Raw genomic sequence first — 14,784 nt, 5'->3', positions numbered from 1 at the left:
AGACGCCAGGGGGAGCAGGAAGTCCACTTAATCTCACAAGCCAGTCTTAACTATTAGCATCAGAGATGGTCATGTGACGGGTTTCTCTGGCGAGTTGTTCATCTCCCACAGTTATGGCGGTGTCGGGGAGTCGGAAGATGGATGGAATACAATCTACGTCTTGATTTACATTGTTCTCGCTGCCCCAGAGTCGTGTCATCGCTGTCCCTTTCTTCCAATAACTACTCAGCGTTATTCATCCGACGATGGCGGACCGAGGTGTGGATATGTCTGCGCTGCCTAAAGAGGTCAGGGACCAGTTGGCGGAGTTGGATCTGGAGCTCTCGGAAGGTAAGGATTTCATACAGTAAATACAGAGGAAGATGAAATGAATTTAAACCAAATACAGTGCACGCGCACACTATCCCAGTAAAGATCTACCAGAGAGAGCTCCATATATAAACACCAACCCACCGCGCAGTCGGGTCCGTGACGGTTACGGGTCCTATGGTCTCCACGGGCAGGATCGCTCTCGCTGGGATGAAAACACTGACCTCCTTTTTATTGTCATTTTGATGAGCTGATTCATATCAGTTCAAAGGCAGATATGTTCTTCTAATTTCTGCCGGATCATAACGATACATGTTATTAAGTGACTGGTACAAAAAGTGCTGGTGCCTTGACAAATATTAGGTAGGCTGATAGTTTTGAATAACAGTTGAAATAGTTTTGAATTCCTTTCTAGAACATATTTTACCGTCGACTGTTACAAATCAATGTTTAGCTTAGTCAACCCACATGCCAATTATGTGATGTTGTGCAGAGTTAGGCTACTTGTTCTGTATTGGCCATACAGTATTTCTTTATTTTGAGCTGCCTGTCAAAATGCATCTCATCACCAGATAGCTGCTGTAAACGGACAGATACAGGCTTCCCTCCTGTCAGGGAAAATGGGTCAGGTTTCTCCTGATCTCGTGTCTCTTTCTCCTGTCATCCTCCTGGGGAATACTGCACAGCTCTTTACTCTTGGGACTATTACCTTGACGCCAACACATATGCATGAAGATACAATGTTTGTTGAAGAGCAATGATGAAAGAGAAAGGGTATATTATGCTGTTATGCAATCTTCTCCTAGTTGAATCACAGTATGGCTGGCTCCCTGACGCCTGGGGCGGGATGAGTTATGTTTCCAGAGAGAGAGAGAGAGCGAGAGGGAGGAGAGATATAGGGTCTGTGGTTGATTCTCCGCCCCTCTCTTCCATGGGTGTATTGAGAAATGTAGTTCCATTCCCACCCTCCCTCTCCTCGCTTTACCGCTGAAACCCGTTGGCTCTGGCGCACATTCACCTGATACTGTTGCTTTGTTAGATAACATGATTTTTTATATATCGCCAAAGACTCCGTGATAATGTGAACAGCCTAGATACTTTTGTTGTGTCACTTGAGTAGCAAAATAATAACATGATGAAACTATACTACAGTACTGCACCCTAACAAGTGGGGATAGGCTGACATTACTAGTGCAGTGCCCGTCTGAGCCATGCCCATTCTGCGCGTGCCTGTAGTCAGGAGTGCATACAGGCACGTGGGGGCCATACACACTACTGAGACACATTATGAGTTGTCAAGATGACACAAGTTGGATCAACCTGTGATCTAAATTTTTCACTTTGATTTTTGATGTGATTTTGAATCCAGCCCTCAATGGGGCTGTTTGTTAAGGTTAACAGTTATCGATTAATGAAATTCCCTGAAATTTGCAACCCTACTAGCAAGCTAACATGAGCCAGCTAAAAAGGATTTTGGAGTAGAGATGTGAATTTGGGGGCAGCTGAAAGCCTGTCTTCAGTACCTGCGTTCATCGTTGTCAACAGCCTCAGTCCCTACTCACCACGTACTGACTGCGTTGGGGCAATAAATTAATCGGCCATTTGGCACCAGATTCGTGGATGCTGATTGGCTAATGAAATCATATAGATGTAGTGATGTGCGTATCTTGTGTCAGCAATTGGCTGCCTTACTGCACTGACTGGGCATTGGTTTCTACAGCCCCAGAAGAGAGGGGCTGAACCATGGATGCAAACCAATGTAAACAGGGAGATATTTTCATAATGTGCTGATATATATTTTATATATTACACATTCAGTCGAGATCACTTTTGTCAAAATCGACCCATTATTAGCATGCATCTATAAATACAGAGCATATGAATTTTGGCGGTGTGCTCTGTTCGGGGGGCCCCCTGCCTTCCACCGATGTGGAAAGGTAATCTAGGTGTTCCCCCCCCTCTGGGCCACTTGGCCCAGAGAGCCAGAAGGGGGAACGGCATCTAGCCCCCTGCCTCTATGACGATCAGAGTGGGCCGCGATCGGGAAGACGCTCGGAGGTAACTCAGCCCACTAAGACCGTCAAAGAGAGCCACAGGGGGACTGCTGTACATTATAGTGTAGAGTCCGAAGGAGATACAGCCTAGTGTCTCTGCCTCCATGGTGACCGGAGGGACCGCTGGATGGCCATCCGGAGATGTTTCGGCCCACGGTCACCACGGAGAGCCACAGAGACCAGCTAGTGTCTACCCTGGCTTCCACTAGCCGACGCATAGTGGAATACCGGAAGAATGCAGCAATACCCCGGACAGAGAGCAACGATGAAGACAGAGATGACATCGACATACGCAGGTGGAGCAGGGGAGGAGGTGGGGCGAGCATGCAAATGCACAACCAGCAGTAATGGCAGAGCGGATGCCAGAGCAGAGAACGCGGAAACAGTGAGCATGCAAATGCACAACCAGCAGTAATGGCAAGCGCAAACAATGACATGTTTGACAGCTTAAATACAGGCGCTCTAGCGAGCTGAACCAATGCTATGACAGCTGACAGTCAGCTGGTGGTTAGCGTCATACGGGGTGTGACTGATTAACCTCTGCCGATTACCCCGGCCGTGACGTTCGTGCCTCGCCTGAAGTTACGTCGGAGACTTCATTTATTGTGCATTTTAAACACACACATACTTAAAATAAGTAATTATTTTATATTTAAATCCTCCTGTCCCTTACCCTCCTGTCCCTCACCCCCCACCGACCATCTTGTGCAGTAGTCGTCCGCCCAGCCGGCTGATTGGCTGAGCTGCGCTGAGCGCAGAGAGAGGAGCAGCCTGACTCACCACAGGCACAGAGCAGACCAGATGGCCTGACCGGGGTGGCCATGAGTGTAGTTTCCCCGGTGGCCATGTTTGTAGTTCTGGTGTTTGTAGGCAGGACAATGGGAAGCGGTGGATCAGTCAGTTCAGTCTATGGAACGGTCCGTTACGGCCGGGGGTCAGGAAACACAAAACCCCCAGTGGAGCCATCGCTCTGAGTCTGAGAGAAGAGGAGGAGGAGGAGGAGTCTACTGAACCCGCCCGCCCTGCTCACCTCCCCAGTCAGAACCAGGACCAGGATCCGCCTGCTCACCTTCCCCAGTCAGAACCAGGACCCGCCCTGCTCACCTTCCCCAGTCAGAACCAGCTGATCAGTGTTGGGCATCACACACACACGTCTTTATAAAGGCCCTTCAGCACAATGTGTGGGGGAGACCGGAGAAACAGCTGCTCTGGGTCTTAATGTTTCTCATGCGTATCTTTTACACGACAACAATCACCTCATTGCTCTCACTTTGTACCATAGAGGGGCTCCCAGAGCAGCAAACAGAGAATATGCATCAGTATTGCACATTAGTAGTGGCAATGAGAGTGTGTGTGTTTGTGTATGTGTGTATGTGTGTATGTGTGTATGTGTGTTTCTGTGTGTTTCTGTGTGTTTCTGTGTGTGTGTGTGTGTGTGTGTGTGTGTGTGTTCGTGTTCGTGTGTGTGTTCGTGTGTGTGTTCGTGTTCACTCCACCCAGCTCTAACCTCAGTGACCGTAAGAACACAAGAGGCCATTGAGACGGTGATCGTGAGTTTGGCTGGAATTTAAAGTTCTGCTGAACCAAAAGCCTTTGTGTTTTTTTAAGCTGCTCAACTGAGCAGTGTCTGTGTTTCCATTGTTACACCCATACACACACGCACGCATGCACACACACACACGCACGCACAAACTCATGCACACACACACACACACACACACTATTTCTTTGCCTCCGCCTCAGTGTGGTCGCTGGCTCCCTGGCCTCTGTTGGGTTAGGGTTAGGGTTAGGTTGCACCAGTGTGGAGGTTCAGTAGGTTTGTGGAGCAGCCAAGTGGTGTAATGACCTGCTCAGCTGGTGAGTGGACCTGTCCTGCTCAGCTGGTGAGTGGACCTGTCCTGCTTAGCTGGTGAGTGGACCTGTCCTGCTTAGGGACGAGTGTCCCGGCTGAGAGGACGAGTGTCCCGGCGTCCCCCGGCGGGACAGCAGCTCAGGCGAGGCGACGCGGGGTCGCAGGTCATTTATAAAGTGGACGGTGAGGCGGTCCTGAGCAGGCCGTGTCCAGGCCGTGTCCATCAGGAGAGGGTAGAAGGGAAAGAGGGAAATAGACCCTGAATAGGGATCTCCACAAACGTGCAAGTCAGGGCTCAGTTCAATGAACTGACCACATTGAGAATGTAGTAATTTTCTTGCCTGAAATGATATTCAAACTTTATAAAGGGACAGTCCATATTAACGGGTTCATTCGCTGGCTAGTGGACATGGCTGTCAGGCTCACCTCTGCCTCATGCTGTGTTCAAGTGCTCCTGGGGAATATTGTATTTACCGTATTTACCAGTTACCAGCACATGAACGGTGACGACTGGGAAATTGGGAAATAACGATGATACCAGAGTTTGGTTTGGACACCAAAAATGTGGGAAAGTATGGAGACCATGTCAGCCAGTCCATACTGGGACTGGGATACTGGGATACTCGTCCATACTGGGACTGGGATACTGGGATACTCGTCCATACTGGGAGCTCTGTGCTACTTCGTTGTGGTGTGGCTCTTTCCAACCAAGAGCACTTGAATGGGTTTATGTCATAATTACCACTTCATAACTGGATCAGGATGAGCTTCAGAGGGGCACTTGAATGCAGCCTCAGTCTCAGCCTCTATCTCAGTCTCTATCTCAGCCTCTTCCTCTATCTCAGCCTCTATCTCAGGATCTGCCTCTATCTCAGCCTCTATCTCAGACTCTGCCTTTATCTCAGCCTCTATCTCAGCCTCTGCCTCTATCTCAGCCTGTATCTCAGCCTCTGCCTCTATCTCAGCCTCTGCCTCTATCTCAGCCTCTGCCTCTATCTCAGCCTCTGCCTCTATCTCAGCCTCAGTCTCAGCCTCTATCTCAGCCTCAGCCTCTGCCCCTATCTCAGCCTCTATCTCAGCCTCTGCCCCTATCTCAGCCTCTATCTCAGCCTCTGCCCCTATCTCAGCCTCTATCTCAGCCTCTGCCCCTATCTCAGCCTCTATCTCAGCCTCTGCCTCTATCTCAGCCTCTATCTCAGCCTCTGCCTCTATCTCAGCCTCAGTCTCAGCCTCTATCTACTGTTGTGTTCACTCCACTGTGTCTGTGTTGCTGTGGCACGAGAGGCAGCTTTGCAGCTCAGCGCCTGAGAGATAGAGAAAGAGAGAGTGGGGAAGGGAGAGAGGGAGAGAGAAAGAGAGAGAGAAAGAGAGAGAGAGAGAGAGAGGGGGGGAGGGAGGGAGAGAGAGAGAGAGAGAGATTATGGTCCTGCCTGCCTGTGTCTCATAATCTAGGTCACAGAGCATCAGGAGGCAACATGCCTGGCTCATTTAGACTGTGAGTCACACTAGGCCAGTACTACTGCTGGGGGTATCTCTCTCTCATTCTCTCTCTCTCTGTCTCTCTCTCCCCCCCCTCTCTCTCTCTCTCTTTGTCTGTCTCTCTCTATCTCTCATTTCTCTCTCTCTCTCTCTCTCTCTCTCTCTCTCTCTCTCTCTCTCTCTCTGTCTCTGTCTCTGTCTCTCTCTCATCTCTCTCTATCTCTCTCTCCCTCTCTTTCCTCCTCAATTCAATTCAGAAGGCTTTATTGGCATGGGAAAATGTTTACATTGCCAAAGCAAGTGAAACCAGGCCAGGTCCAGCCTGGCTTATGTGCGTGGCTGGCTTGTTTCTGTTCAGGACTGGTAGGACGGAAGCTAGTCATGCCACTGAAATAGCTGTGAATTGAAATGACATGAAATAATATCTGATAAATTAAGATAGGTCTTGTTGCCTGGACACATCAGTTCCAATGCTTCCAATGCTAATCCAGCACAATAAGAGCGGGATAACCAGTTAGCTCATGAGCTCACAACAACTAGAAGCAGCTTCCATAACATTAATGGTAGCGGTCAGTGGCTAAAGCAGTTACACTGATGATTCCTGTAACGTTAGCTATTTTGCAGGTCAACAACACGACGGAGGGAAAGAGGGAGGGAGTGACAACCCGACAGATGCTATCTATGGTGCGCTGGCTTACAGCCACACACAAAAACATTTTAAAGAGAGGCATTAAAAATGCTAGTATATTATTTTAATAACTCACTTGTCTCTCTTGATCTCTTTCTGTCTCCGTTTCTCTCTCTCTCTCTCTCTCTCTCTCTCTCTCTCTCTCTCTCCTTCCCTTCTGTCACTATGTGTCTCCCTCTCTCTGTCGCTCGCTCTGTCTTTCAAAGTCTTCCTCCTATTATCATCGTGAACACAGGAATGGTATGCTGTGTGACTGTAGCTGTGTGACTGTAGCTGTGTGACTGTAGCTGTGTGTGCGTGTGCACGTGTGCACGTGTGTATGTCTTTGCACGCACACCGCCCACATGTGATTATTCATTAGTGTTAGCGTCCTGATTGTGTGACACACACACGCGCACGCACGCAGAGGGCAGGGACAGTGCTGCCGTATTCTTGTGTCCATTAAAAAGCTAATTAAGCGTAACTGAGGAGCGGAGCACTGATCTCCCTCCAGACCCACAGGCCAGGGACTACTTTACTGAGGGGAAGGATACACAGGCATGTGAATCCTGCAGCAGAGAAACAGGCGCTGATATCGGGGGAAGGTATTTCCAAAGGAGCTCTCTCTTTCAGAAAGGAAGAGGCTGTGTTATATAACGCTTTATCTGAATAGATGATGGACACAAATTATACACTTGTGCCTGTTCACTGATCACACGAATACACACACACACACACACACACACACACACACACACACACACACACACACACACACATTAAAGAGCCCCATGCCGGGCCTCTGCAGGATCCCAGGCTGTTGAGTTGCCTGGAAGAGAGTGAATAATTCAGCTGGGCCTGCAGAGAATGGAGGGAAAAGACACACACACACACACACACACACATACATGGGGTGGCTGTAGCTCAGTTGGTAGAGCGGGTCGTTCAGTGATCGAAGGGTCAGTGGTTCGAATCCCAGCTCCGACTGTCCACATGTCGAAGTGTCCTTGAGCAAGACACCTAACCCCAAATTGCTCCCAATGAGCAGGTTAGCGCCTTGCATGGCAGCTACCGCCATTGGTGTGTGAATGTGTATGTGAATGGGTGAATGAGAGGCCATTGTAAAGCGCTTTGAGTGCCACTAAGGTTGAAAAGCGCTATATAAGTGCAGTCCATTTACCATTTAAACACATACACACACACACACTGGCACCGGCCGCCTCAAGTGTGTTTTTTAGCGCCGAGCCTCACACCTGTCCTAGAAGGACCAGCCAGGTGAGGAGTGAGCCCCATGTCCAGAGGGACACACACCTGTCCTAGAAGGACCAGCCAGGTGAGGAGTGAGCCCCATGTCCAGAGGGACACACACCTGTCCTAGAAGGACCAGCCAGATGAGGAGTGAGCCCCATGTCCAGAGGGGGACACACCTGTCCTAGAAGGACCAGCCAGATGAGGAGTGAGCCCCATGTCCAGAGGGGGACACACCTGTCCTAGAAGGACCAGCCAGGTGAGGATTGAGCCCCATGTCCAGAGGGACACACACCTGTCCTAGAAGGACCCAGCCAGATGAGGAGTGAGCCCCATGTCCAGAGGGGGACACACCTGTCCTAGAAGGACCAGCCAGGTGAGGAGTGAGCCCCATGTCCAGAGGGACACACACCTCTCCTAGAAGGACCCAGCCAGATGAGGAGTGAGCCCCATGTCCAGAGGGGGACACACCTGTCCTAGAAGGACCAGCCAGATGAGGAGTGAGCCCCATGTCCAGAGGGGGACACACCTGTCCTAGAAGGACCAGCCAGGTGAGGAGTGAGCCCCATGTCCAGAGGGACACACACCTGTCCTAGAAGGACCCAGCCAGATGAGGAGTGAGCCCCATGTCCAGAGGGGGACACACCTGTCCTAGAAGGACCAGCCAGATGAGGAGTGAGCCCCATGTCCAGAGGGGGACACACCTGTCCTAGAAGGACCAGCCAGGTGAGGAGTGAGCCCCATGTCCAGAGGGACACACACCTGTCCTAGAAGGACCCAGCCAGGTGAGGAGTGAGCAGGATTATACAGAACGGTGAGGATCGAGCCTGTTGGGTGACCAACTCCAGTGCCTGGCTACAGTGGCTCAATTGTAGCTCAATATTGTTGTAAGTTTAACATGAACCGTATGTGAGCCGGAGTCCGCTACTTTCACTGGATGACTCGAGTAGCATGATACATCTATCTTGCATACTAAACATGTTTTTGTGGAGTAATATGGACTAAATAGCATGTAGTATGCGAGTTGCAGTATGTACTATATAGTATGTAGCATGTAGTATGGACATTCGGACACGGCCAGAGACTGACATGGAGAGAGGGAGTGAGGGAGAGAGAGACCGACAGAGATAGAGAGGGAGGGAGAGAGAGAGAGATGGAGAGAGAGAGAGAGACCAGCAGAGAGACAGGGAGGACAGAGCAGAATGGTAGCCAGGAGTCCAGAGATCCGGGTCGCTTCTGTGCTCTCTGAATTATTGAATAGAACTGAGTGGATTCTGCCGCAGTGAGTTGATTTGAGTGAGTGAGTGAGTGTTTGTGTGTGTGTGAGTGGTCAGCATGTTTAAAACTCATCAGCCTTCTTTGTGTCTCAGCGGAGCGATCTATGTTAATCAGATTGTTAGTGAGTGTTCTCTGGTGTGTATTGATGCAGGTCTCTGTGTGTCTGGAGACAGCAGCTCTTCTCATCTCTCACCAGGATGATGGGAGAGTAGAGAGGAAACAGGCTGCAGTCTGGCTCAGCGCTGGCCGGCCACGGTGACACAGGCTGCAGTCTGGCTCAGCGCTGGCCGGCCACGGTGATGGAGTTCAAGTGTTAAAGTGGGTGCGAGTAAAAAAACAACAACTGCCTTGCAGAACCAATCCAAAGTCTTTAGGGCATATGTTTGTTCAGGTTTGAACCAATCCTAAGTCTTTAGGGTGTATGTTTGTTCAGGTTTGAACCAATCCTAAGTCTTTAGGGTGTATGTTCAGGTTTGAACCAATCCTAAGTCTTTAGGGCGTATGTTTGTTCAGGTTTGAACCAATCCAAAGTCTTTAGGGTGTATGTTTGTTCAGGTTTGAACCAATCCAAAGTCTTTAGGGTGTATGTTTGTTCAGGTTTGAACCAATCCTAAGTCTTTAGGGCGTATGTTTGTTCAGGTTTGAACCAATCCAAAGTCTTTAGGGTGTATGTTTGCTCAGGTTTGAACCAATCCAAAGTCTTTAGGGTGTATGTTTGTTCAGGTTTGAACCAGTCCAAAGTCTTTAGGGTGTATGTTTGTTCAGGTTTGAACCAATCCAAAGCAGCAGGCGTAGTCTTGTTACCGTCCGTTCATGCGTTCTAGCGACTGTTTCAACATAGAAGTCGACAGACGTTCAGAAAGCAGAGATCACCAATTATCTGGTATCCTGAGACTACCAAACTGTAGGCTGCCTCTGGATCAGTACTTAGAGGCTCACACACACACACACACACACACACACACCTGGGGGTCTGGTCACTTTCTGCTCTCTCTGGTGTCTCTGTGCTCCAGGAAGTGGAAAACGCCGGACTTCCTGCCAGCGTTAGCAGGGGCCGAGGGAGGTCTGGAGACTGGAGAACGTGACGGAGAGAGAGGGGTCATGTGACGGAGAGAGAGGGGTGGAATGAGCCAGAGTAGAGAGCTGGTTATCTTGGCAGGGTGACTATCCTGTCCAAAGCCTGTCATTACTGGCCTTTGTTTGTAGAGCTTATAATAGCTAGCTACAGCTAAATATTTTCCTTGATACTTTTGGTGGAAAAGGTGGTAAGGTATTTGTGTGTGTGCGTGTGTGTGTGACCCTAACTCGTTCACGCTGGGTGTTTGATCTCAGATCCTCTGACTCCTGCCAACACATGACACTTTAGCCAGTGACGCCACAGAAAAGATGCGCTTACGCCACAGACAAGCTAGCGATTCCATGGCGCGGTTGGGCGGCATTTATACTGAGGAGTGAGTTTAACCTATTCAAGTCGGTTGCGTGCGTGTGTGTGTGCGTGTGTGCGTGTGTGTGTGTGTGTGTGTGTGTTTAGTCCCAGAGCTGAGGGGAGGGGTGGAGTACACAGTACAGTCTTCCACGGTTGAACCCTGTTGAATGATGGGAGGAGCAGGAGTAGAGAGTCTATTGTGGAGCCGTTAACCAGCCTCACCCTGGAGTGAGGGGGGGGGGGGGGGCGCTGAGTCAGGGTTTCACCTTTCTCACTGCAGTATCAGAGCCCCCGAACACACACACACACACCTTGTCTGTTAGGTCAGTGACAGCATGAAAGCGTCTCTTTGTTGTTTTCTCTGTGACAGATAGAAAGCGTGAGTGTGTGTGTGTGTGTTTGACTAGTTCCCCACCCATGAGGTAGGTGTCATTACCCAGTGGAATGAAACATGAGTCAACTTTTGCTTACCTGTGTGTGTGTGCGTGTGCGTGTGTGTGTGTGTGTGTGGCCGTGCATGTGTGTGTGTGTGCGTATGTGTATGTGTGTGTGTGTGTGTACGTGTGTGCGTGCATGTGTGTCTGTGTGTGTCTGTGTGTGTGTGTGCGTATGTGTAGGTGTGTGTGTGCGTGTGTGTGTACGTGTGTGTGTGTGTGTGTGTGTGTGTGAAGGAGACAGGGTGAAGGGGAAGTCTTAAACCAGACTTCTCTTTGTAATAAAGAACACGTGTTTTGGAGCAGGGCTGTAGTTTAACTCCGTCCTCGTTTGCTCCGAGTCCAGAGTGAGCTGGAGAGACAGAGAGAGACCAGGAGGGAGACCAGAGTGAGCTGGACCAGAGACAGAGAGAGACCAGGGGGGAGACCAGGGAGACCAGGGGGGGAGACCAGAGTGAGCTGGACCAGAGACAGAGAGAGACCAGGGGAGAGACCAGGGAGACCAGGGGGGGAGACCAGAGTGAGCTGGACCAGAGACAGAGAGAGACCGGGGGGTCTGAGTCCAGAGGGCCAGAGAGGCTGGGTTCTGCTGGGGGGGTTCTGAGTCCAGCTGGGGGGTTTCTCACAGTTCTGCAGGAAGTCCATGTCAGAGGACAGAAGACTGAGCACTGGAGAATATGACATCATCCAGAATATGACATCATCCAGCAGGAAACATGTGAAAAAAGAAGGAAAAATACATGAAGACAAGTCCTGAAGAGTGAATAAGAGAGAGAGAGTGTTCTGTGAGAGTGAGAGTCATAGCAGGGTGGGGGGTCTGGCTATCGGAGAGAGACGGGGGTGAGCAGCAGAGGACCGGGAGGGGATGGGTTTCGGGGGGAGGCTGGAGGTCTGGTAGGGGGTCTACTTGAGGGGACGTACTTGATAGGACAAGGTGAGGGTTCACAGGTCACACTGTTGTTGTGTGAGTGCTTCACAGAAATGAAGATAGTGTGGTTGTGTGTAGCTGACCGACCGTGTGTGTGTGTGTGTGTGTGTGTGTGTGTGTGTGTGTGTGTGTGTGTGTGTGTGTATAAAGATGGTGTTGTTGTGTGTATGACTGTGTGTGTGTGTGTGTGAATGTGTGTGTGTGTGTGTAAAGATGGTGTGGTTGTGTGTATTACTGTGTGTGTGTGAGTGTGTATTACTGTGTGTGTGTATTACTGTGTGTGTGTGTGTGTGTGTGTGTGTATTACTGCGTGAGTGTGTGTATTACTGTATGTGTGTGTGTGTGTGTATTACTGTGTGAGTATGTATTACTGTGTGTGTGTGTGTGTGTGTGTGTGTGTGTGTGTATTTCTGTGCGTGTGTGTATTACTGTGTGTGTGTGTGTATTACTGTGTGAATGTGTGTATTACTGTGTGTGTGTGTGTGTATTACTGTGTGTGTGTATTACTGTGTGATTGTGTATTACTGTGTGTGTGTGTGTGTGTGTGTGTGTGTATTACTGCGTGAGTGTGTGTATTACTGTGTGTGTGTGTGTGTGTGTGTATTACTGTGTGAGTGTGTATTACTGTGTGTGTGTGTGTGTGTGTGTGTGTGTGTATTTCTGTGCGTGTGTGTATTACTGTGTGTGTGTGTGTATTACTGTGTGAATGTGTGTATTACTGTGTGTGTGTGTGTATTACTGTGTGTGTGTATTACTGTGTGATTGTGTATTACTGTGTGTGTGTGTGTGTGTGTGTGTGTGTGTGTGTGTGTATGTGTGTGTGTGTATTACTGTGTGTGTGTATGTGTATAACTGTGTGGGGAGCAGGTTGGCTCCTCTGGGATTTCTAACACAGCAGATAGACACTCTGCTTCATTGGGAAGGGCTGATGGCTCATGTTCCTCTCTCCTACACACACACACACACACACACACACACGCACATCCATACTCACACACACTCACACACACGCATACACGCACACACACAGACACACACGCACACACACACACACACACTCACACAGTCATACACACACACACACACACACTCTCTCACACACACACACACACACACACACGCACACACACACACACACACACACACACACACACATACACACACTCAGTGCAGAGGAGTGTGTTACTGGACAGGCCCCAACAGCACTGTGTCATATTAGTGAAGTCAGGCCTGCAGCTGCTCTCATGAATTACTGAGACTTTCCTCAGCTTCCCTCCATAGTTTGAGCTGCTGGATCCTCACATGATGTCACCTGGGGTGTGTGTGTGCTCAGTCATGTCCTTGTGTGGGTATCTCTCTAGACAGGACCAACGTCTCCTGGGACTCACGTCTGGGGGAGACGTGTCCAGCAGGTGGGAGGTGGACCAGCTGCTTCCCTGGAGCGGCCAAACAACCTGGAGCTCAACGCTGTTAAGAGAGCTCAACGCTGTTAAGAGAGCTCAACGCTGTTAAGAGAGCTCATCGCTGTTAAGAGAGCTCATCGCTGTTAAGAGAGATCAATGCTGTTAAGAGAGCTCAACACTGTTAAGAGAGCTCAACGCTGTTAAGAGAGCTCAACGCTGTTAAGAGAGCTCAACGCTGTTAAGAGAGCTCAACACTGTTAAGAGAGCTCAACACTGTTAAGAGAGCTCAACGCTGTTAAGAGAGCTCAACGCTGTTAAGAGAGCCCAACACTGTTAAGAGAGCTCAACACTGTTAAGAGAGCTCAACGCTGTTAAGAGAGCTCAACACTGTTAAGAGAGCTCAACACTGTTAAGAGAGCTCAACGCTGTCAAGAGAGCTCAATGCTGTTAAGAGAGCTCAATGCTGTTAAGAGAGCTCAACGCTGTTAAGAGAGCTCAACACTGTTAAGAGAGCTCAATGCTGTTAAGAGAGCTCAACACTGTTAAGAGAGCGCAGCTTCTTCCCTACAGCCACCAGCCTCTTCAACAAGGCTTGTGCCCCCCTCTGACCCCCCTGACTCCTCCACCCTTCCCGGCCCCACCCCAGACACCACATACACACTCACACCACATACACACTCACACCACATACACACACACCATATACACACTCACACCATGTACACACTCACACCACATACACACTCACACCATATATATGTTACGGTCAATGTGAGAAAACGGGGAATGTGAGCTTTTCCCGGTTATTGCGCACATTCCCCGACCTCGCGGGGAATGTAGGAGAAACATGTGCGTTTCTCACATCTCCCGGGTAATGTGCACATTCCCCGACCTTGCGGGAGATGTGAGAAGTTGGTTAGTATTTCTCACATCTCCCGTACGGTCGGAGATTGTGCACATTAACCGGGAAATGCTTACAATTCCCGACCTTGTGGTAAATCTAGGAAAGCGCAACCGTATGCAAAACGTCTGCGCAGCCGGGTGGTGGGAGAGGGCTTATGTGACGCCTCAGATGGCGTGCACCATAAGAGGCACCCACGGTAGTTGGGCTAACGTTACTGGCGCACACCTGTGAGAGATTTTTCGTCTTTTCGTCTGTCTTTCGGCTAGCTAACGTGTAGGGTTCCTTTGGAGGTTCCCACCTTCCTGTTGTTGCAATGTTCCTTTTGCGTTTGTTAACTTGATCACCAGTGTAGGCCTATCCTCCTAATACTACTTACACTGTGTGCAGCATAGGCTATATTACTGTTCAAGGTAGACCACAGACTGTTATTAACTGTAGGGGAGGACCGGGCGAATGAAACACTTTTTGGTTTGATCAGATTTACACAGAAATTAATAAAGATGGAGATTACATTTTTTGATGACAAACAACTTGTACATGTCCTTTACTAACCTATTAGTTGTAAGTTTCGTTCTGTGGTGTAACAGTTCAATTCAAGACGGCCGAGAACAGAAGATGTGCATTGTTACTCTCGTCCCTGCCGTGCGGGGCGAGTGAAACAGAGGAGTGGGACTAGTGAAACAGTGAGATTGTTTTGCTTATTGTGTTGCGTAGCCTCGCGGCTTGTAGGCTAATTATCTTAACTTTCAACACATGTATAATTAGACCCAATTTAATGTTTCCATTAATGCAATTGATGCTA

The 14,784-nt window shown here is 49.4% G+C and overlaps 1 protein-coding gene across 1 annotated transcript in view; it reads left to right on the top strand.

The window, feature by feature from the left end:
• Positions 1 to 245: 245 nt before the first annotated feature.
• Positions 246 to 14,784, top strand: part of dip2bb (disco-interacting protein 2 homolog Bb) — a gene marked incomplete at both ends in the record, with an annotated part of 77,071 nt that continues 62,532 nt past the window's right edge. Inside the window, one exon of the mRNA XM_084445633.1 lies at positions 246 to 330. Coding sequence (XP_084301759.1) covers positions 246 to 330 — 85 coding nt within the window. The remainder of the gene's footprint in view (positions 331 to 14,784) is intronic.

Source organism: Borostomias antarcticus (genome assembly GCF_949987555.1).
Source record: "Borostomias antarcticus genome assembly, chromosome: 11".
Classification (NCBI taxonomy): Eukaryota; Metazoa; Chordata; class Actinopteri; order Stomiiformes; family Stomiidae; genus Borostomias; species Borostomias antarcticus.
Note: the sequence above shows the minus strand (reverse complement) of the source record. Positions and strands in the feature narration are given on the sequence as shown.